The 22,710-nt window shown below is 38.4% G+C and overlaps 1 protein-coding gene across 1 annotated transcript in view; it reads right to left on the reverse strand.

The window, feature by feature from the left end:
- Positions 1-488: 488 nt before the first annotated feature.
- The window catches only part of LCOR (ligand dependent nuclear receptor corepressor), a gene marked incomplete at its 5' end in the record, with an annotated part of 55,357 nt that continues 33,135 nt past the window's right edge, over positions 489-22,710 (reverse strand). Inside the window, 4 exons of the mRNA XM_082002390.1 lie at positions 489-2,231; positions 5,065-5,158; positions 8,022-8,309; positions 12,886-13,018. Coding sequence (XP_081858516.1) covers positions 1,262-2,231; positions 5,065-5,158; positions 8,022-8,309; positions 12,886-13,018 — 1,485 coding nt within the window. The 3' untranslated portion in view covers positions 489-1,261. The remainder of the gene's footprint in view (positions 2,232-5,064; positions 5,159-8,021; positions 8,310-12,885; positions 13,019-22,710) is intronic.

A 22,710-nucleotide genomic window follows, 5' to 3' on the forward strand; every position in this document is an offset into this window, starting at 1 on the left:
AAAGGAAACACCCATTCATTGAGTGTTCGACCCTGACATTAAGTATTAAGTATTACAGATAGATATGATGCAGAGCCTGAACTAGATCAGGCTACCAGTGTTTTACTTCTTCCCTGAACATTAACAAGCTCCTTCACTAATGTAGATATTTGGGCAGACTACTGAGGTTGTAATGTTTGAGATCACTGTTTTGTGGGCTGCTTTTTTTTTTTTGCAGTATCACAGTAGTTTGTTACACAAATCCCCCTCCCCCAGATTAGTGTCATTTAAACTAGTTGTTGGAACCACATAGTTTAGTAAACTCAGAATCAAGTCTGTAAAAAGCATGAAGGTCACAAAGAACCATAGTTCTGTTATGAGGCATACCCTAATACATCATCTAGTGTACCCTGACTGCTCCTGACTGAGAAGCTTGTCTTCCGTGAGATAAGGCTACATCCTCAAGCAGGTGAGTCTAAATATCACCCTTCAAAAATATCAAACAAAATTACAGCGAAGGTAGTGTTACAAATAATTAACTGACATATTCTGAAGGTAGTGTATTTAAGTTTTCCCTCCCCTCCCCTCCGGGTGAGCACTAAGCAGACAGTGAACAGTAAGTATGTTTAATTTAGAAAGAAAATAGTGGAGAGCCTAATTAGACCCAATTGATTATCCATCTAATAAAACAAATCTCCGAGTTCAAGAGAAGTACCATTCCTAAATAACTTGATTTAGCTTAAATCTTTCAATGAAGTGGATCAAAGAAAAGGAGGAGGGAAAAAAGATTTCTGAAACATTTTGAAGAATGACAGTCTGATTCTCATTTGAAAAATGCCTGGTTTTAGGAGAGTATCAGTTTAATAAAGTGGACTTATTTCTGTAAAGGCAGACATGAAAAATCCAACACCAGAAGCTCAGGCAGGCTCTACAGGCAAGATGTCCACTTCCACAGACCTGCATTCTTTGTGAGGTAACTCAACTCTCTATTACAGAGAAACATGGAAAAGGCAAAAGAAAAAAAAGAAAAAACAAAAAAAGAAAAAAAGAAAAAAGGGGGTAGTGGGCAGGTGAAGGAGGGAAACTGTGCCATACCAGGCTAGACAAAATTTACAAATGTGACATTCAGAGCACACCTTTCACCTGTGTCCACACAAGTCTATGCTAAACTGCAAAGGAAAGAGCATTGCAGTACATAGGAGAATCAGGTGTGCTCAGTGGTGGTTGAACTATGCAGTAGTGCTCACCCAGTTTGCAAAGTAATTGGCACTCTACAACATCCCTACTCATCTTTCAATTCATTTGCACTTTGTGCTGCTTCTCCCTGGGGATCTAATTCAATCTTTACTGAAACATCCTGCCCCTCCGACCTCATTAATTTCATTTTTTTCTTTGGAGGGTTTTTCAAAGTGCCCAGCCTCTCTTTAACTTTATACTCCAGTGTACTGTGGGGGATCCCATAAATACTCTGAGCTTTGGAAACGCTCATTTTCCCACTCATAACCACAGAGATTGCTTCCTCTAGTATCTCGCTGTTGTATTGTCTGTATCTCCCTCTTTTCTTCCTAGGTTGCTTGGAGCCAGGATCTCCCTCTTGATCTGAGGTGGGATATGGCTGTCCAGAGGTAGACTGCTCAGCATCTGAGCCCCAGGAATCTGGTCCAGCATCCAGCAAACTTCTCCTGTTTTGTTTTGGAAGGATAGCCCTTAACTTTTTGCTAAGCGCGCTCTCCGTTTGTGAACCCACTACCAAAGAGCTATAGCTGTACTGGTCACCAGTGCGGGACTCCCATGAAAGGTCCATGCCTCGAACTTGTGGTATCTTTAAATCCACAGGAGACGAATGGCTCACGTCCTTTTTCCCATCCTGTTTAGTTTGAAGTGCCATTTTTTGAAAGGCAGAGTTTTCTGTAAGAAAAGGAAGGTCACTGATGTTGCTGAGTGCACCATTTCCCCTGAATTTCATGCGGCTGAAATTGAATTCGTAGTGTGGTTTTGCCCAAGAAGCCTCCCTGGATAATATTAAGTGCTGTCCATGATTCTGTAGTCCAGATGGCCCATGGCTGGCAGCCGTAGAAAACTGGTTTCTGCTCAGCAGTTCTTCACTAATCTGGAGTGATCGAGCCAGCGGTACTTTAAGAGATGTGGAGTGGCCATAACCTTCCCTGGTTCCATCCTGCAAGCTTCTTGGAGGTACCCCATCACCACTCTGTAGTCCCTCCGGATGGTGCTGGCTGGGTCTCCCAGGTCGCCTAATTGGATGGAAGGAAACTGATGTGAGCAGGACTTGCACAGGTAGGGAGGGATGGGTGAGGGGGCCACTCCTTTATTAGAAGGCCTTGCTTGGGTAACATCACTTTTTGTGTTATTTATTTTTCTCTATTTTTTTTTATTTATTTTTTTAATTTTATTTTTTTTTTTTTTTTTAAGTCTCAGCATCAGTCAGTTTTAAAACTTGTTCGCAAAAAAAGAGAAGCTTTCTGGGCAAAGGAAAATAAACCTGTTGGCTGGTCTCTGGTTGGGTTCACAAATTCTCGGAGTAGAAAAGACTTCGCGCAAGCGTCTGAAAATAGCACCTTAATTACAAAGTAGTAATCAATCGCCATAGATCTAGACACAACTGTGTTACTGGTGTGACGTTACCACTAAACAAGTACAGTAATAAAAGAGTAAGCCAAAGTGCAACATATTCAACATGCAAATATGACTGCCACCTGCAGTATCTACACATAGGTGGAAAACTTGGATGGTATTCGCTTACATCATATTGAAGAATTGCTGCTCAGGATAGAAAAAAAAGATACTTAGGAGGCCTCAAAGGTATTTGCTTGACTTTCATTAAGAACCTAGTATGAAAGCTGGGATACTGCAGATCACAAAGGAAAACACTGCATTACACTAGACTTACCAAATTGCTCTCTTTAACAACTAATTGCATATATACATGTCCCTGATTCTCATTTGATACCCAGCATGGCTAGGAGAAAAAAAGAAAAAAAAAAAAAGATCCTAGCTCCAACTGTAGTCCAGATCAAGGGTTAATAGCAGAAAAAGTTGTATGTATTTTTACCATATTCCTTTCATCACAAATGTTCGTTCTATGACACAAAGTACTACTACTGCAGATGAACATGTGTGTTTTAATATTTTGCTTGTTTAGCCCCCTGTAGTAACTAAGTCACACTAGTTTCAAAATCCTGCCCCAAACCTTTCCATGTTCAACATACAGATTAATGAAGAGACTAGTAAGCGATTCTATTTTAATGCTCTGGGACACTATACTGATGTGAAGCCCTCTAGATAAGTCAGCATTATTTAAGGGCAGGATACGTACTACTGAAAAGCTACATTATTCTTTTTAACATCACATTGGGATTAAAAAAAAAAAAAAAAGAGAGAGAAAAGATCCACTGAAAGGACCTGGCATGTAACATACACAGTACTTGAAACATATGCTGCTAGCTTCTCTCCAGGATGCAACAGGTCATACTTGAAGCCGGTAACAAGAGTCAACAAGGATTAAGAACAAAACCCAGAGAAATGAAAGTTTGCTACTCCAGAGAACTCTCTCAAGCAACGTGCATTCTCTGCCCCTCTACAGCACGTATCAGCATCAGAATGTGCACCAGTGTTTCTATGCCTAAATAAAGGTCACACCGGCAACTAACTAGGATGGAGGGTCACACCTGATCTCATAGACACTCAACAGACTGCACTCACCCTCATTTACCACACACCTGTACAAGTAACCTCAGGTGCCAGTATGCCACATCCTCTCTTGACCATCAGGACCATGCCAGATGCTGGCCCTGCCGTCCCTGCCTGTTGGACTTTGGCCTTCACTTCATACACAAACAAGGGAACAAACAATACACAGCCTCAGTGGCTCCTGCTGCCTTCCTAGGAAAATAAAGCTGTAAATAACCTGATCGGGATTGAATGAGAAGAGCTGGCGGGGAAAGTTTATGCTAAAAAATTGTGAAAATTTATTAAGACTAACTTTTAAATGAGGATTGAAGTATTTTATTTATAGAAATATTAAATGGAAAAAGTAATCTTGACGGGAGAAATCTCAGAGTAATGTATTTCTGAAGAGAAATGCAAAAGTTAAATCAGTTGTTAGCAGCACATGGGATTGGTGGTGGTGGGTTGTTAGTTTAAAATTTCAAGTTTTTCAAATGCTATCATAAAGCTAAATCCAGCAATTAAATAGCAGTTTAAACCGTATACTGTTTCTGTACTTCACTACAAAAATCACTTGTTCACAGCAGCTTCAAGATAAAATTCTCCCATCGACACCCAAAATCCCTTTTACTCCCAGTCAGCCTCTCCAGTACAATTAACTCAATCCTAAGCAAGAGTAAAGGGTTTCTAAATGTATGCAGTGACCATTAGAAATATGAAACCTAAAAGAAATTTTTTGATATAACATTCTTTCACACCTTGAACTAATTAAGGCAAGAGTAGTACACCACATATTTTATAATCTTTTTTAAAAAAACTTGTTCAGTACTACAGTACAGTCACAAATCCAAATAGCCATATTCAAATTTTTATGAACTACCAGACTGCCTCCCCCGGCCGCTTTTCTTTTGTTAAGTTGTGGTTTATGGTAGGAGATATCAACAAAGAACATGCAGTGATTCAAATCTAATTCAGGTTGGTTCATCTCACAAATCATTGCTACCCCTAAAATAAACTTTCCTGTTAGCTAACTTTCCCCTAAGTTAAATGAAGTCTAAATTATAATGCAAAGCCTCTACGACTCTTGGTACATTTAACTGAACTTGTGTCTCCATCGACATCGCTTATCACTAAACACAAGTAGCAGGTAATGGAAAGATCTTTGGCTAAGTATTAAATTGGTCAAAATAACAGATATTAGAGTTCTTAACTGCAAGTTAAATCTGTCTCAGTTTGCAACAACTCTTATTTGGCAGGTGGGGTGAAGGTATTTGCCGAAGGTTCAAGTTGAAAAACTCATTACTCCAAAGGGTTAACACCAAAAGTACGTTAAAATTAACAGGAGGTAAGCACACATTTTTAGAAAAAAAACAGTTTTAAAAGGAAGTTGCTTTCTCTTACCCATTTCCCGGAGTACTGGAGCACCCTGGAGAATGACTCAAAGAGGTGCTGCCGGCACAAGGACTCTTCTTAGTAGATAAATCAAGCACACCGTCTGCAGGGACAGAAGAATGACTTCAGTGTTTGAAGAAACAGAATCAGCCATGTTGTCCCTTGACAAAACAAGTCTTTTGGGCTAAAGTCATGTTTAGCACAAGGCATTTTCCATTTTATTTTATTTTTAAACAAACTAAGGCTCGGATTTGTTTGCAATTTGGCTTACAAGTGACTTCAACATAGTCCTCAGAAGACACAACAAAAATTGGCAAAATTAAAAGTGCATCTGTTACGAGAGCCAGAGAATAAAAGATGACCTATAAATGACAGTTCAGGATACAACACAGCCTTATTGCATAACTAACCCTCCGTGGTCCCAAAATGAGACCATCTTCAAATTTCTGACATATTCCACCCTTTAAAGGGGGGCTTTAAGCCAGTATTTGAAATTGGTTTTGATACAAATCTCTGAGGAAAATTGATTGAGAATTTCATATTGGAAACTCACTTTCAAATGAGCACACACACATAAATGTGGGATGACTCCTCACCTGGCAGCTAGCTTCATCCTTTTTTCCATGTCTCTGAAGGGTTCCTACTGGCAAAGCTGCTGCCTTTCTCCTCTCTATTGTGCCATTCTACTCCCTCTCTTCTTCCATATACCAAATTGTTTTTCCTGCTAGACTGCTTCTTCCATTCTCACTAATGGCACCTCCTCACACTCACCCATGCTCCTCTGCAAGCCCTTATGTAAACTCTGCATTTCTAGGCAACAGAAGAGAGAGCACTTTTTGCTAGAAAAGCCTCGCTCCCACTGCACTGAAACAACTTGAAATTCTGGTCATTTTAATAAGGGCAACATTGTCATAGAAGCAGCACAGGCATCTGAAATTCCCGGAAACTTTGAAACAAGGCATTTATAAGGCAAAGATAAATGAAACCTGTTGGCAAGGTAAACTAGAGACACTGCAGAGCTCCTCGCTCATTCCATCTACTCAAGTAAATGCCACCCAACACAAGAACAATGTAAGATGGCTTTCAGATTGCCAAAGTTCTCATTTGACATATGGAGAAAAAAAACCCATGATAAACAGTGATCTAGAATTAACTTACAGAAAGCTGTTCCACCCACTGCATTTGGGAACACACCATAACCCAAACTTAAGCAAGCAGAGAATTCAGTCTTACTTTTGAACACCACTTATCCAGCCACAAGATACAGAGCCTGGATCAAGTAGCACCTCCTTTTCAAGAGGCTATGCTAAACAGCACAGGCTGCTGCCAAAGGCACTTGCATCTACCCCTTCCTCCATCAGAAGGGCCATTACAACCTGGAAATCTCCAAGAGCAAGCAGGACCAGCCTCACACCCCATGGAGAAGTTTACGAACTAGCTGGGTTCCCCTCAACCTGCTAGAACAAAAAGCGCCACCAGTCTTTCATGGCAGCCTCTTAAATCTCTCGTTAACAAGTTTGGCAAAACGTCTTCCCAATTACATTAAATGTAAATTGGAAAAAAAAAATTACATCAGCAGATTACTGTATAAATTAATATGTACATGTTCTAATTCCATAACAAGTGTTGTGAACATTATAAATTATCATACAGCCTCTTCATCACATGGTAGCTAAAGAACAGTTCCTGTACATGCTTTCTTCTTCACCATACGGTCCTCTAATTAAAAACGAGAAGCAAAACTGATTCTCTCCCTTTCAGCAAAAAGCTTCACAATGAGAACAGTTTAACATTTATAAACATCTATGCAAAAGACACTCGTGAAATACATTTATAATAAAATTAGCCAGAAACAAATGCCTATCAGCTAAATGTGCAGGTCCTAACTTCAAGAAAGACCCCATACAACCTTTCACTACAGCTCTGTAACGGAACTGTGGTGACAACTTTCAATACGTGCTGTATGTGCAGTAAGTGTCCAGATGCCCAAGCTGCATATTGTTGGACACACAAAATGAACCTTTTTACAAAAGGCTTCATAAACATACATTCAAAGAATAAAGGGATACCTACAATTCTATACTAGCTAGCATACTAGCTAGCAAAAGGCTTTTTTTTTTTTTTTAAAGGCACCTTTTCCATTTGAGGATGGACAGACTACTTTGTATTTGAGAGATTTGTCTGATTTCAGACACTAACACATTTATCAAGAAGGGTAAAGGGGCTAATTTTAATCCTATCAGTAGGATACACTTATAACCTCTATTCAACAGTTTCAGAAAAAAGAATTCGTGTACTATAATCACTCACAGAATTTGCTTGTTAAAAAACATTTTTGATTGAAAGCAAGGTTTTCAAATTAAAACAAGCTCTGCAACAGTTACAAGTTACTCAATCTGTGTTCTGCAGAACAAGTCTATTTTTAAGATAGACAAGAGACATTTCTTCCAAATGCATAAACCTGGAAGTTTTGTACAGTTCATGGGTATCATTTTCACAGCATTCACAAAGCAATTTCTCACAGACTTTTAAAGATACTGTTTTCACACTATGACTAGAAAGAAAATAAATCAGTCCTTCAGTGAGATTGTGTACTGATCTTCAGAAAGGAGACAACTTTATGGTTTTCACGACCACACGAACTCGTCTTATCAGCAAGCGTACAGTCTATTTTGGTAGGCTGTTCCTTGCAGCTCCCAGCGGGAACAGCACACTTGTCCCCAGAGTTTGGAGCATGTCCATCCCCTTTGCCCTTCTTCAGAAAAATCACTCATGTCTATGGGCCTACTCAAGAGTCTCTTCTCTCCCAGTCACGTCTAGCTAGTCATTATTTTATTGTAAAAAACATCTACCGCTTTTCCACTTTACATTTTATGTAAAAGTGCGAACTTCTAATTGTCTGGTTTTGCAACAAGAATACCATTAATGGATTGGTGTAGGATGCAAGACACTGATAAGAGTCCTACCTTGTTCACTAGGTTCTGACTGAGACTTTCTGACAGTAAGGTCCAGAGGTGAGTCTTGGTCAGCCATGAGAAGTTTGCTGAGCACAGGGTTCTGAGCAGTTGCAGCCGTGGGAGAGGAGGCGACCAGAGATGCTTTCAGCAGGCTTTGGTTCTTTGTGCTATTGGGCTGGCTGGAGTCCTGAGTAGAGCTATTTTTTGAGGTATATTCAGCAGCAAACTGTCGGATCATTCGCTGCATGATCTCACGGGCCACTAGGGGAATATTGGGGTCAGAGACCCTAGGACTGTCTGTAAATATTAGAGATTTTTTTTAAGGAAGCACTTTAAGTCAAACAGCTTTTAAATTAAGTCATTGTTTATTAAAAAAAATCTAGGGAAAAAAAAATTAAAGCCAAAGATAAAATAGTTTCTCTAGAAAATGTGCTTTAGTCTTAGAATACCTGAACAAGAACCATTGATGATTCTGATATAACCTTCCCAAAATAACAGTTTCCTAAGAGAAATATGCAATCTCATCTTTTGTTTTCAAATATAGGTATATTTGACCACACATTTAAGAGGCATGGAAATGGAAAGGAGAGCTAGACTCATGAAGGAAAGTAGCAAGTAATGAAGCTCATTCCAAAACAAAAATTGAACAGGTTAGTGAAAGAATTGAGTAACTTACCTGCAGCTACAGAAGGGGAAAAGGGGGGATAGAGTTGCAGCAGCCTCCTACAAATTTACTGGGGAAATAAAGCCCTATAGTTCTGACTCTTCAAAATAATTCACACAAAGATCAAATGTTCCAGTTTCTTCCATCCCATTCTATCTATTCCTTTTGACATTTCTATCATCATAATCAATGCAGCACCAGGTATTACCCAAAGAGCTGTCACATATGCAAAAAATCAAGATGTGTCACATGAAAAGTAATTCTATTTCTAGAAGAGCTGCTAAATCTATTAGTAAGAAATGTGAAATGGAACAGGTAGACATTCCAAATTATTTATATGAAATAGTGCATCAATAAAAAGGTATTTGGGGATGTGGACAACCCTAAAATATACTGGAAAAAAATCACTATTGTAGACCAATAGTAATTTGTGATGTCAAAGCAAATCTGTGACTCCTAAATCACAGAAGCTAAGTCCTGCCACTTCACCTCAAACACTGCCTGTGTTCTCTGGCCAAATCAGGTTTAAAAAGAAAAAAAAAAAAAAAAACACCGAACAAAAAAACCCCCCACAAACCACACAACACTAAACACCCCACCCCCCCCCAGACACACAAAAAACCCCCACACAGAACCCCCCCCCAACAACTCCAGAAATAGCTCAAAAGCTTTGATTTTCTATGTCTGAAGAAACATTCAGAGAAAATTGTACAGAAGATGACCAAACAAATCTTTAAAAGCAGCTCTCAAAACAGAACAATAGTAAAGTGTTTACTTTCTCTTTAAAAAAAAATTGCCCAGGTTGAAAGGTAATCTATTGAGATTCAACTATTAGAAGCATTAGCAAAAATCTTCTGTGGGACATTTCAGCATCAGATTTGCCTTTTTACCACCATTTTTGACAAAAATGCATCAATCCAACAAACCAGCTTTAGAGTATCTGTAAAGGATGACTGACATGAAGGTTTGCGCATGTAGTTGCCCACGAACTAGAGAGCAGCAGTAAGCAGTTACTGTGTTTCTTGATGAAAAACCGTATTGAGCTTTAAATATTTAATCAAGCCCAAATTCCTTCCTGTTAAGTACAGCTTTCTAAATATATGACCGTATACCATCAACATGTGTATTTGTATAGGAATACAGTAGCTGTAAACTTCTGAGATGTTTATGTAAATACTTAATAATTTTCTTGTAAAATCTACAGGATGTTTTATTGTTGCTAAGGATGAGACACTAGAGTTTTAAGAAATCGCCAAGAGATGAGTCAAACTTAAATTTAGGTACATTTATATTCTTTCTTCCCAAATGGTCCACAAGGACACAAGCCTGGAGAAGCTTGGAAGCCTTTTCCTGCCATTGTGACATTTCTTCCATTTTCTAAGCTCTCTACTATAACCTGAAGGACACGTGAAAGGCTCTGGGAAAGCCCAGAGGGACACAAACTGATGTCATGATCACACTGATGCCAACTATTTGGCATGTGCTTGGGGTGTATACAAGTGGGGCTGGCAGGAATGCAGAGGTCTATGTCACCTATGAATCCTGAAGAAGAATCATGCCTTTACTGTGCACCCATGTTCATATGTACAATTCAGTAATGCTTAGAGCAAATTCAGGGAGAAAACACTATATATGCCTACTGCCATGCATCTTCGTAATCTGCAACTTCAAAGAATCAGCACGAGTGACTACTGAGAGCTTTCTAGTGCTGCTCAAGATAAACTCTCTAATTCAGGACACAAAACTCAATTTTCAACCAGAAGGGTAGTCACCTAGCACATTAAAGGCTTCTTGCTTAACGTAAAGCCTGAATACTAAGGATTAAAGCTGTTCAAAAGGGAGTACAAAATATTTGCTGGTGCCTCTGAAGCAGCACTTGAAGTCAACCAGATGTTTATTTTGACTCCAAGTGTCTAGGTTTTTTGAAAAAAATAAATCAAAATGAAATAAAACAGAGATTCTCAGAGATGAAAAATACAGGAAATATTTGTCAGCTATAAATAGCCTAAAGCAGTACCTCTGAGCTTTAAAACATTAATAGCCATTTTGTGTATTTTATCTATACTGAAATCTTAGAAGGCCAGTGTCAAAATAAAAAAAAAGGTATGATTTCATTAAACCATCAAAAGAACGTTCTATGCTGCCACAAGGTAAAGGTGACGGACAACTAGATACTAGTTACTGCCACTCTGCTTTCACTGGAGAGCATAAATAGTCGAAAGAAGCTTTACTGAGTTGAGTGCGCCATGGGCACAAAGCAGAGAGAAAGTATGTAAGATTAATTGGCATTAAACCTGTTCAAAAAGTTTGCTGATCCCGCTAACTACCTATGCACGTTAAGTGCATGTGTGCATGTCCCTGACATGCAAAAGGCATCTGTTCGCAGAACATCTGCATTTTGTCTGATCTGCCTGGGCTACAAAATACCAGCCTCAAATGTTACCGGCAGTGTGGATGGAAAGAAAAAAAGAACTAATTGTGGGCATGAAACCAGGAGAGCCAAGCATCTCTGAGCAACATAGGAGTGTCAGAGTTCTGCCATTCTTTGTGTCCACTTTGGTATAACACCGCCTGGGGATCTTATGGCAGTGGCATAAGTTAGAATAACCTTTCAAGCAATCTAAATACAGCCAAGTTGACAACGATGCCTTAAGGATTCAGAACTGACTTCCTGCCAGGCTTCTTGCCCTCCCTTGTACCAAGCCCAGCTCTGCCAGAGGAAGGAAAGCAAGAGTATACTAAAAAAATTCTCAGAGACCTGAATTAATTTTGTTATCTTCACTCTGTATATCTGACGGTTGACAGAGTGTTAAACACCTCATTAGCAGACTGCAATATCTGCCAATAGTTTTCTGACAACTATGGAAGTATGCATTTCTAATAAGACAGGCATACAGGTAATACATAAAAATTTAAGCTCAATGTTAAAGGGATTAATTCTTTAATAAACAATTTGGAAGTGATGGAAAGGCATTTTTTTTTCCTTTCACCAGAAAAGTAATATGGAAAAAAAAAAATATTTTCTCTAGATTTGTTTTCTTAAATCCTTTCTGGATTTAATGAGATGGCCTATATCTAAAAGCAAAAGAAAACCTTAAAAGAAAAAAAAAAAAATCAACACTGAAAGGGAAGACTTGGAATAAAAGCATTATCTGAACTATCAGTAGTACTGCAATAACTATCCTTCCTACCATCCTACATGCTTCTATACTTTATGCAGTACATCATAATGTATAGTTTGTATTTATTCATTCGAATCATAAAAGAAAGGCTAAGATACTGTTATCTACTTAAAACACCTTTAAATATTTTGGTCACTGGGAGGAAGGGCTGAGGACTGGCTACAGCAATTTCTAATTTGTTAAACTGAAGCCTCACATTGTCCCCCAGCAGACAGGTTGGAATTACTGATTTGGCAGATTTTCTCACACATGGGTTAGACTGATAAGTACAATTTACTTTCATTCAGGATGCATTTGGAAGCAACCTCTAGATTCCCATTCCTCAGATTGGTAGAAAAGTGAAATGAGTTTTGTGCCTTCCTAAGACCACAGTTTAAACTGACATAACTCTCCAGAAGAGATTTAGAGGATTTTCTAGGATTGAGCTACTGTTATTGTTCTCAGCATATTCTACAGTACTGATTTTCCAATTCTTTTGCTGATCATGTTTTGAATTCTCCATATATCCCCCTTAGCACTATTCCAACCATATTTTACACTGTGGATTGCTGGGGGTGGGTAATCACTACAGACCACAGTGAGAAGACTGCTGACCTTTAAGAAAAACTGCATTAGTACAGATCCCACTAAAATTAAAACCAACAAACAAACAAACAAACCCACAAAAAAACACCACTGCCACTTGCCCCTCCTTCCAAACAGCCCACTCACCTAAACATTGGTTTCAGGGGAGCAGTTCTGCTGGGTAAGAACTGAGTCATTCCTCCAAAAGTGCAAAACACCAGTGTTCTCATGGAAAGATTTGTTTTAGAGTTAATTATGTTATACTCTCTTCCTCTGTCCCAAGCCCACATTGTTGTGTTACTACATTATTTGAGAGTCAATTTATTCTTGATAAATATATACAAATGAAAAATACTGAACAGAGAATGACAACTTGAACATCAGATCTTTGATACCTGCATCGCATGCAAAAAGACCAGTGACAGATACCATTTCCCTCCTCCCCACCCCCATTAAAACCAACCTTTTCTGTAAAAGACTGCATTGAGGAACTCTTCCGCTTGCCTTTCAAAACGAATGATTTTTGCTTGCTCTTGTCTAAGCAGAGCTTCTTGTCCAGCTTCTGAGGCTGGCTCATCCAGACTCACTAAGTGTTCCTGCAAAGATATTTAATATTTGTAAGATCTTCCTGACTCCAAAACGAATAAAGTTCCTTAGGCATTAAATATTTTACTAAGTTCAAAATTTTGTTAAGTACTCAGCACAGAGTTGGATCTATTGAAATCACAACTTGATTTTTGACTGCTCCAGGACATTGGACTTTGTCCTGTTTTCTTGTTGTAAATGCAGCAGAAGCCTGTAAGATTTGATAGCCTTATGGGAAATAAGACACCACTATAAAGAAGAAGATTTAGATATTTTACAACATTTGGCTGCAAGGTTCTTTGGCTATTACTTTTAGTACAAAGAAATAACTGCTGAAGGCAAAACACAGAGTTCTCCTTAATTTACACAGCGATCATGCAAACTGAACAATAAATAACCATGCATTAGCAAAAACCAAGTCCTTTTGTGACACTCAGTAGTAGCTACTTTTAAATGAAAAAAACTTGTTAGCTGCTTAGAACACCTGCAATGAATTAAAATTCATTCTAGCTCTTACACCTGGAAGCAACTGAGTTATCACAAGACTATTTCAACACAAGTGCTTTAACTAGGATAATTAAATTGTGTAAAATGCCAGGATAATGTCCCTGCTCATTGCAGGGTGGTTGGACTAGATGACCTTAAAAGGTCCCTTTCAACCCAAAGATTCTATGATTCTATGATAAACTACTCATTTTAAATACAACTCAAGAAACTAGAAGACAATGGTTACAAAAATATGAAACATAAATGCTTGGATTTCGCCCTCCCAACAGACACCACTTTTCTTATTTCTTTCACTTTAATGCCTCGCTCCTGCGTAGAAGAACAATCTCTTTTCCTGGCCCTCTCCCTCCACTTTTAAGCAATATTAAAGTTACCTGTATTTACCTACTGCAGGAATGCATACACAACCACTCTTTGTGTTTAGGGAGTGTTTTGTTTTGTTAACCTTTACAAAGTATCAGTTACCATAATATCTAGGCTACATCTGTTTTTTTCGGCCTCTACTGTACAAGTTGATTTCAGGTTCATATCCTCATGGGACTAGAAGGGAAGGAAAGAACTGGAAATTCATTTATAATTCACAATAAATGAAAAGAAGTTGTCGTTCTTAAGCTTGTACCATCTCAACTTCAAGAGGTTTAATGAAGCAAGGTTATGTAACCAGCCCACAGTAAATTAATGAACACAGCAGTCACATGAACTACGTGCAGAGTAATAATATGAAATGCTGTGGACTCTGGCCTGAACAACATGGGCTCTCACCTTCAGATTTGTAAATTAACAGCTTCCAAAAGTTCTCTGTGAAAAGTAAAGGGGGATACTATCTCAGACAGGGTGTAGAAACAAAGCAGTATTTTATGCTAAATCAAAGGATGAGGAGCATGCGATGACAGAAGTGACAGGCAAGTAAAACAAAACATTTGCTGCGAAGGTAAGAGTACCCAGAAGTAAAGACCTCACAAAGTTCCTGACGCTTTTTTCCATACCAGACAGATTCCAGGCTTGCCCTCAGACCTGCTGGGTCTCGTAGGAAAGATTAGCGATTTTGAGATAGTCTTAAAGAACACAAATTTGAACTCAGGGGTTAACTATAATAAAAGCGTTCACCTCTGTGCCAGGTAGTCCTGTGCCAGTAACCAGTAGCGCTCCCACAGTTCACTGGCATTTTACAAACACACTGAAAATGCAGTTGTACTTTTACGATACTTTAAATACATGAAGTATCTGTACAGGATTTCACAATAAAAATACCTGTGGGGAATAAGCCTGTTATTTTATAAGAGTTACTCTTCAGGTGAGACTTCATAGAACATACTTGCATTCTCTTTTTGAAACGGCGTTTCGGCATCTGACAAAGTTTAATGCAGGATCTGTCCTAGTTATTGACATCCATTCTGAGTCAAGCTCCGTTATCTTCTAGGCATTATCAGGATAATTGTAAACTCATCTTATCAGTTTGTGTAAAAAACAGAAATTTGTGTAAGTTAACTAATAACAGAAGTAATCTAGGCATACAGAAGTGTTGGAACAATCACTGGCACATCTAAGCATTTACAGACAAATTGCTTTAAGTTTTACGTTAAAAGGAATCTCTGCAAACTGATGCACAGAGATTTGGCTAGATAAGATCCATTAGAATTAATTAGCATCCTCTGGCTAAAGTCCCACAAGCCGTTGCAAAAAAACCTTTCTTTTAATTCAAAGGACAAACAGAGAATTCAGGATTGAAGGAAACATTACCCCTTCAACCTGATCTGATACCCTGCCCTGTGACAGACTGTAGATCTGGAAGAAGCCTAAAATAAAAATAACCCTTGCCCAACACAATGCATTTCAAATCTTTCTAGTACTTTTTGCAACTAAGACAACACATATTAAGTACTAGCCTAGCAACTCAGTGAAAACCCAGTTCAGCGGCAGCATGCCTCACCATAAACAAGTGTACTTTATTTATATAAAGGTAATGTATAAAGTGTACAATTCAATCTACCTCAGCTAACTACAGCTGAACATTTTCTACATAGAGAAGGAATGAAGAAAAAGGGATCAGCCAGAAAAAAACCTCCTAAGTGGCTTACACAGGTGAATGGCTGAATAAAGGATCATTTGATCTGCATTCAGGAAAAGAGGGAACTAGCAAGGCAATGGCAGTGCTTAGTTCTTACCCCTCAAACTAAGGAGCATGTCTCTCATACATGTATGGCTTTTATCAGTGTCCATGATAAGACATCAAAACGTAAAGAAACACAGTTATATGAAAGAGTCAGATTTAACCTTGTGTATAGAAAAAAAAAATCTTCAGCTCTTTTCTGGCATCTGCAGTACAGCACTGACTACAGGAGACTAAATATACTGGAGAGATTTCTGTTTATTGCTTTTTTTTTTAGTCTCCATATCAAATTATTTTAAAACTACCCAATACAAATAAATATTTAGAAAATTACTTATTTTATTATTTTCTTATCATTGAGTCACAATTATTCCAGCAGCCTTTGCAGCTGGTTCACCCCTAAAAGGAAATTTCAAGTTTCCACTCTAAATATTTGATTGTGATTGCTATTTGGACTCAACTTCCAAAAGTGGGGTTTTTTTGTTTGTTTTGGGGGTGTGTAGTTGGTTGGTTTGGTTTTGGTTTTTTGGGGGGGTGGGAGGTGGTTGTTGGTTTTTTCGTTTGGTGGTTTGGTTTTTTTTTTTTTACATTTTCTACCATTTCTTCCCAATAACTGTTATTTGGATCCACTATCTTCAGTTTTATCCTCGCACTCTACAATCCCAAATCACATCAAAGTTTTCTCTACCAACATGCAGGTAGTAGGAAGAAGAAAAAACTATTAATATTTAGACAGCATTGTCGTTGGTTACAAATACCCTGGAAAAATGCAACCACTTACTTTTACATATTATTTATAACACAGCATTCATTCTATTCTCTTTGTGCTTCTCTTTAGGTGGGAACCATGCCCCAGAGCACCCCTGGAATACCATCAGTGAAAAAGCTCTTTTTGTACATGAAGATATAGAGCATACCTATATAATTAAGTCAAAGAGCCTTAGAAATTGAGAGCTCAAGTTTTCAAAATGCAAGGTCAATGCATGACCTTGAGAGACCACCTAATCCTGGACAGCCCAGCCTTGTCAGAACTAGTGCTGGATCCTCATCGAGACCCTCCTTGTAGGAAATGTTGATACAGCAATTCTAAATGCTAAACTGCTAACATGAAGGGAAAGGTATGATGCAGGCTGCTTTTGTACAGATGTGGAAACAGCAGCTTCATGTTTAAGGCACAGGCTGCATGTAGATGGAATGGGAAGTGCCCACAAACTAGAGTAGTGTGAGATAATTCCTATTCATCTTCATGGAAAAAAGGGAGGAAGGCTTCCCATAGACCACCCATGGCTGACCGGCCAACCCATGGACCCTAGAGATATAGTCCAGCCTCCCACCCCAAGGCAAGATCAGGAACAGTGAGTAAGAAAGGAATGTTTCAGCATCCCTAGATTGTCTTCTCCAACACTTCATTCTTCTTAAGATTGTACAGTCTTTTTAACTCTTAGAAGGTGCAAAGGAAAATAATCTATTTCCTGTAGACAAGCCTTAAAGGCACCAGTGATTGTCTTCTTTCCTTCTACCTTCAAGACCAAGTCATTCTTGTCCTTTCATTTTAATGCTATTCAGTTTGTTAACGTCTCTCAAAGTGCCACACCCATCTGAGGCTTCACCACTATTTAGATAAAAGAAGAAATTTCCTCTCGAGGTATTAAGACAAATGCCTCTCTTGATATAGCACCAAAAATAGTTTACTACTTTTACAATGCTATCATTTTTCAGACATCTGTGACTTGACAAAACAAGCTTGTCTGTCCTGTTTCTCAAATGTATCAAGATAATTTTCAATTCTGAGCGTGCCCTTTAAAGCACCTAGAACTGTTCCCAGCTTGGCATCAACTAAAAATTCAGATAGTTTAATTAGTTTTAAGACATCCCTCACTTACTGAACATACATACTTTTGTAGTAAGAAACAGTATTATTTCCTTATTAAGATGACTGATGTCAGATTTATCAAATTCAAAACAAATTTAACTTGACTGATCCATAGCTACTGAATATCATTTATTGCCTACAGTAGGGGGAGAGAAAAAACAAAATGGAAATACAACATGCTTACATTCTTCACATTTATGCACAAGCAGAACTGTAACCCTGCATTACTACTAAACACAGCTGGAGATTATCACAAACAGCCTCTTCAGGTTTTTAGCCTCCGTATCAAATTATTTTAAAAATACCCAATACAAAATTGACAGTCTAAATGCTTGAGTTTTTTAAAGTGCTGAAATCCATTAAAAATGTTTTAGAGCATCTTCCAGCACACTTTGTACACAGTTTAAACACATTCTAAAGCCATGAAAAATCCTAAGAGTTCTGTAACTTCAACTAATTTTCAGATATTTCCTTTGCCATCTTCAATTATTCTGAGTTAACGTTTTAAATAATAGTGATAGCGTCTCCTTGGAATTATTCAGACACTTACCATAGCTTACTACTTATTGTTTGTGTTCCTCCACAGTGAAAGGACACCAGGTTCAGAGGCTGTTATTGTGACTAATCATAATCAAGTAATGGCATGATATTAACTTTTAGATGTTTGTGTAAAGCCAATTACTTACAAGCTTTTAAAAATATCCAAATAATATCAGAGTGACTTTGAATTTTAAAATTATTCCTTCACATGCTGTACTCTACCACACTTCTTCACAATTGAAAGAATTGTTAGGGGTCCTTACACTGAAGCCCAGGTATTTTATGGTACTTCGAAGATGAGACTAAACCTTCTGTCATCAACAGCATGAAACTCCAGAACATGCTCCTAGAAGTCATTTTCTCTTTCTATTTTTGTAGCTTAAATATATCTACAAAATAATTAGTGTGCTTAGGAGTATTATCCTTCTTGTTCTGCTCTCACCAACTAATGAGATTAGTCGTGTCATCCCCCCCAAATATATGAATTCCTTTATGTAGCTTTAGACAATGGTGTTTTCTTTTCCAAATTAATATACTCAACTGAATCCTCTTCAAGGATTCTTTTTCCAATTTCCCCTCTTATTACTGGTGCTTTCTTCTGACCTTATCTATCTGCATCTTTTTTTAAAAAAATGAATCTTAAACTAGGCTTGAGCTCCAACTACATTTGGTACAAACATTCTATACGGAGCCACGGATTTCTTCTGTAATGACAGCTCTGCCAGTTTATTTAACAAGCCACACTGAAAAATTAAGAACCATAACTAAAAAGAGATAAGTCAAGTACACTTAAAGTTCCATTTGAGTCAATTGATGGGTCTTCTCTACCACAAGCTTCAAAAAAAACCCAACCAAACAAACAAAAAAAACCAAACCCAAAACCACCAACCCCCCCAAAACCCAAACCAAACCAAACACCACCACTCCTCAAAAAAATCCAACCACCTTGCAAACCATATTATCTTGAATCTTCCCTGTGAAGGACAAAGTCCACAAGGAATTGAGAATTATCACATTTGCAGATTATCCAAGTGAGAACTCACCAGGTTTGGTCCCACAGAACCTGATCTACTTCCTCTCACTATGAGGAGGCAGCTAGAGCTGCTAACTTTGTCTTTTTTGTCTTTCATGCCCGATATACCCATGCATTTCTGCACACAGGCACCTGCATTAATAACCTGGTAGCAGCTCCTTACGTAAGTAGTTATCCTCTCTGATCATACCATACTGAAACAATTGTGTATTCTGCATTATATGATGGAATAAAAAAATTCCCATTTCTAAAAGCTTTACATTATTGCACATAACCCTTTGGATTTGGGAAAAAATGTCTGGGAAGATTTTAGCTCCCTACTTTGTCTATATTTTATTATCCCTTTCAAATGAAGACATTTAAGTCCATTTCTCTATCAAAAACTGTCTTGTATTTTGACTGGCAAAAAATCCATGCATTTGCTCAGTACTTGCAAGTAGAACTACTGCTACAAATAAATTAATCTTTTCAGAATACTTCAGCAGATGGTTCTCTATCCTTTGAAGAATGCATGTAATTGAATCTGATTGCTTGTAAAAGCAAAAACCAGCATCATCGAAATGGGTGGGAGAGCAAGCACAGATTTTTTTTTCCCTTGAACAGCTCTGCCAATAAACTAATCTTGGCCTCCAATTCTCATCCTGCAGTCCAGAACTCAATTCTCCTTAAGCACAACCACTGGTCTCCTAAGTTACAGGTAATTCTTTAAGCCAAACGAAACACAGAAAAAAAGTCCTGAAGATTTTTATTCGTTTTGAACTTGTCAGACCAGGTACCTACATGTCACTCTTGCAGGGTAAAAAAATCAAGTACACTGATTAATTATTCCACTGATCCAAAAGGGGGTATTGGTAGAGATGTATTCATTGGGAAAAAAGGCCAGCCACAGCTACCCACTGTTGTAGTATGTAGTTTGTGACTGTCTTGCTCCCAGCTACATCATCAATTACACACCTTTTATTTCTGTAACTCACCAGTATACAAGCACAAACCCAAATCGTCCCATCCTGCCCAGTTCTTTTCCTAAAAAGGTAAGAGGATGCAGATCAACAATAAAAAAAGCAGAACAGAGGATGTGCCACAGAAAGCACAACTGCTACCACTATGTACAGAACATACAAGTTTCAGCAGTTGCAGAAGACTGAGCCTGCAACTCCCTAAAAAGAAGGGGAGTTAAAGATATCATTACAGATGTTGAATGGAAGAGATTTCAAATAAATTAGTACCATTTCTAATTTAGTTCAGTCCATCAGCTGAAGACTGTCCATCATTTGCCTAAATACCAAATGAAGTTACAAACTTTTTTGTAACAAATAAGTCTCTGATGTCTTAATTCAAATTATGATGTTGTAAAATCCATACTATTTGAAAGCTCCCATAAAAGAATCATATTTAAGTCTGTATTGCAAGCTAATGACATCAACTATGGTCAGCAGTGCAGCCATTTGGCATCCCCACAGAGGAAAGGAGGCATCCCCACCCTACCACCTCTTTCAGCTGACATACAAGAACTCACCAGGTCTAAAAGGAGCCATATTCTTCCCTCAAAAATAAAATAAAAAAAAAAAAAGCAAAAGAAACAAAAAAACCCACAAAACCCCAAAACCCCAACCCAACAGAGCTGATCTAGAAGCTGGGGAGCAGGAAGGAAAAAAAAAAAACAAAACCAAACCAAATCAACAAAACCGCACCAATCCCGCCCCCCCGCCTCCCGAATCCTACATACTCCAAAGAAGCCCTGTGCCAAACATGAGGAGAATCACCAGGATTAACAGAAAAGTCACAAGTCTGATTTGAATGGACTGGTTCACCCTCCTTCCCCACTCCCCCAAACATCCAGTGATCCCTGGCCATGCAGCGAACAAGTATGTGTACAAAGCTCTCTTTGCTGTCCCTGTTTATCAACCAGCTGTAAGAAAAATGGTTTAGACAGGTATTTTTGGCCACTGAAATGTAAAGTGGCAGAGATTGCTTGTATTTTATTTATAAAAATTATTCTACCCAAACCCGTAATGGCTGACTGAAGCTACCACAGCCTTTCTTAACTCACATTTCTCTCCAGCCTGTTCAGAGCTTATAAACTCCTTCCCCTTCTCTTCGGGCCTTTGCCTAGCGATGCCGCATGCCCCTGCTGCATTCTGTGTCAAGCTGTACACAATCCTAAAATCTCTGTAGACCCCTGATGCCAACATATCAGAGCACACCAGATGTGACCACATCTGCACCTTTTCTTTCACCCGTTTAAAAGCCACCACACAGTACAATGAGAAACCATGCAAGGAACCTTACTGTAAATGATACCTACTGCTAACACAAGGAATACATCATCAGTTTTTCAGTATTACTCACAATCATGGGCTACGTTTTATTATGTGAAACTAGAAAGAAAGGCTAGCAAAGTACATGAAAATATAAATAGTGACATCTCCGCTTCTGAGTAAAGGCTGTGTGGAAGCTTGAAAAGGACAAGACAACCATGCCTAATCAGCACACGATGCAGTGGACGTTTGTGTTCTTAGTTTTTGTCTTCACCTAACAATCACCAATTTTCAGGAGCTGTATTTCATTTATTGTAGACCTATGAGGATGATTGAGATGTAAATAGTCTTTTTGAAGATCTACCCACAGTGTTAGATTCCCCCAGACTGCAACCAGTCTGAGAATCTACGCATCACAAAATTAATTTCTGAATCAATTCAATGGCTTAACTAGAATTGTGCTAAACACTGAATTTTGTCTTTTTGGGAGATGACTTAAGTCAAACAAGACTGAACTCCTTACAGCGCAAGCATACATACAGCTTACCTGCCATCAGTCTCAATGAAAGACAGTATTGTGCCTTATATCTGTTCTAAATGCAAGCGTCCCTAAGCCTTAACAAAAATGAGCATAAACTGGCAACATCGCAATTACCTGTGTAAACAAGGTACTTCCTTTATGAACAAGCCATGCAGCCATACATGTTAGGTGCTGCATAGGGAAGGGTGCTTTTGTTTCATTTCTAAGTTGATAGAGTTCCGCTCTGCATGTTATTTTACATTGTGCAGGAAGAAATAGTAGTAAAAGAGTTACAGCAAATGAAGTTTTGCCAAGACAGATGAGCCTTCCTTCTCATGCTATAGAACAATCATTATTTAAACACATGGACTGAGCAACCATCATGTATAGCACAGTAGCCTTTGTTTCATATGTAGCTATAACCTCATTAAGAAAACAAACTGCAAGTTTATTATGTTGGCAAAGCTGACTTGTCCACATTTAGGCTCTAACTTGGTTATAAACAAGCACAGTACAAAATCTACCATACATATGAGCCCTTCAATAAAAGGATATGGCCCACAGGGAAAGGAGATTCCAAGATACAGAACAAGACTCTAGGTTGTTAAAAAGGACCACATTTCCATACTGAAGATAAGCCCAGCATCTGACCGTAGTAAACATGCACAAGTCACAGTTTGGCTCCCTTGGGAAGTGTTTCATGATCCCAACAAGATCTCTTACAAAGAACTCAACCAAACCAAACAAAAAACACCGAACAGAAAGAGCCACTGCATAGAAAAAAAATCTGCATCACATACTACAAAGAAAAAGTTGCACAAAAGAAGCAAGTCTCTTCATTAACTTGTATTATATCTTAATT

This window comes from Phaethon aethereus (assembly GCF_964289735.1).
Source record: "Phaethon aethereus genome assembly, chromosome: 7".
Taxonomy (NCBI): Eukaryota; Metazoa; Chordata; class Aves; order Phaethontiformes; family Phaethontidae; genus Phaethon; species Phaethon aethereus.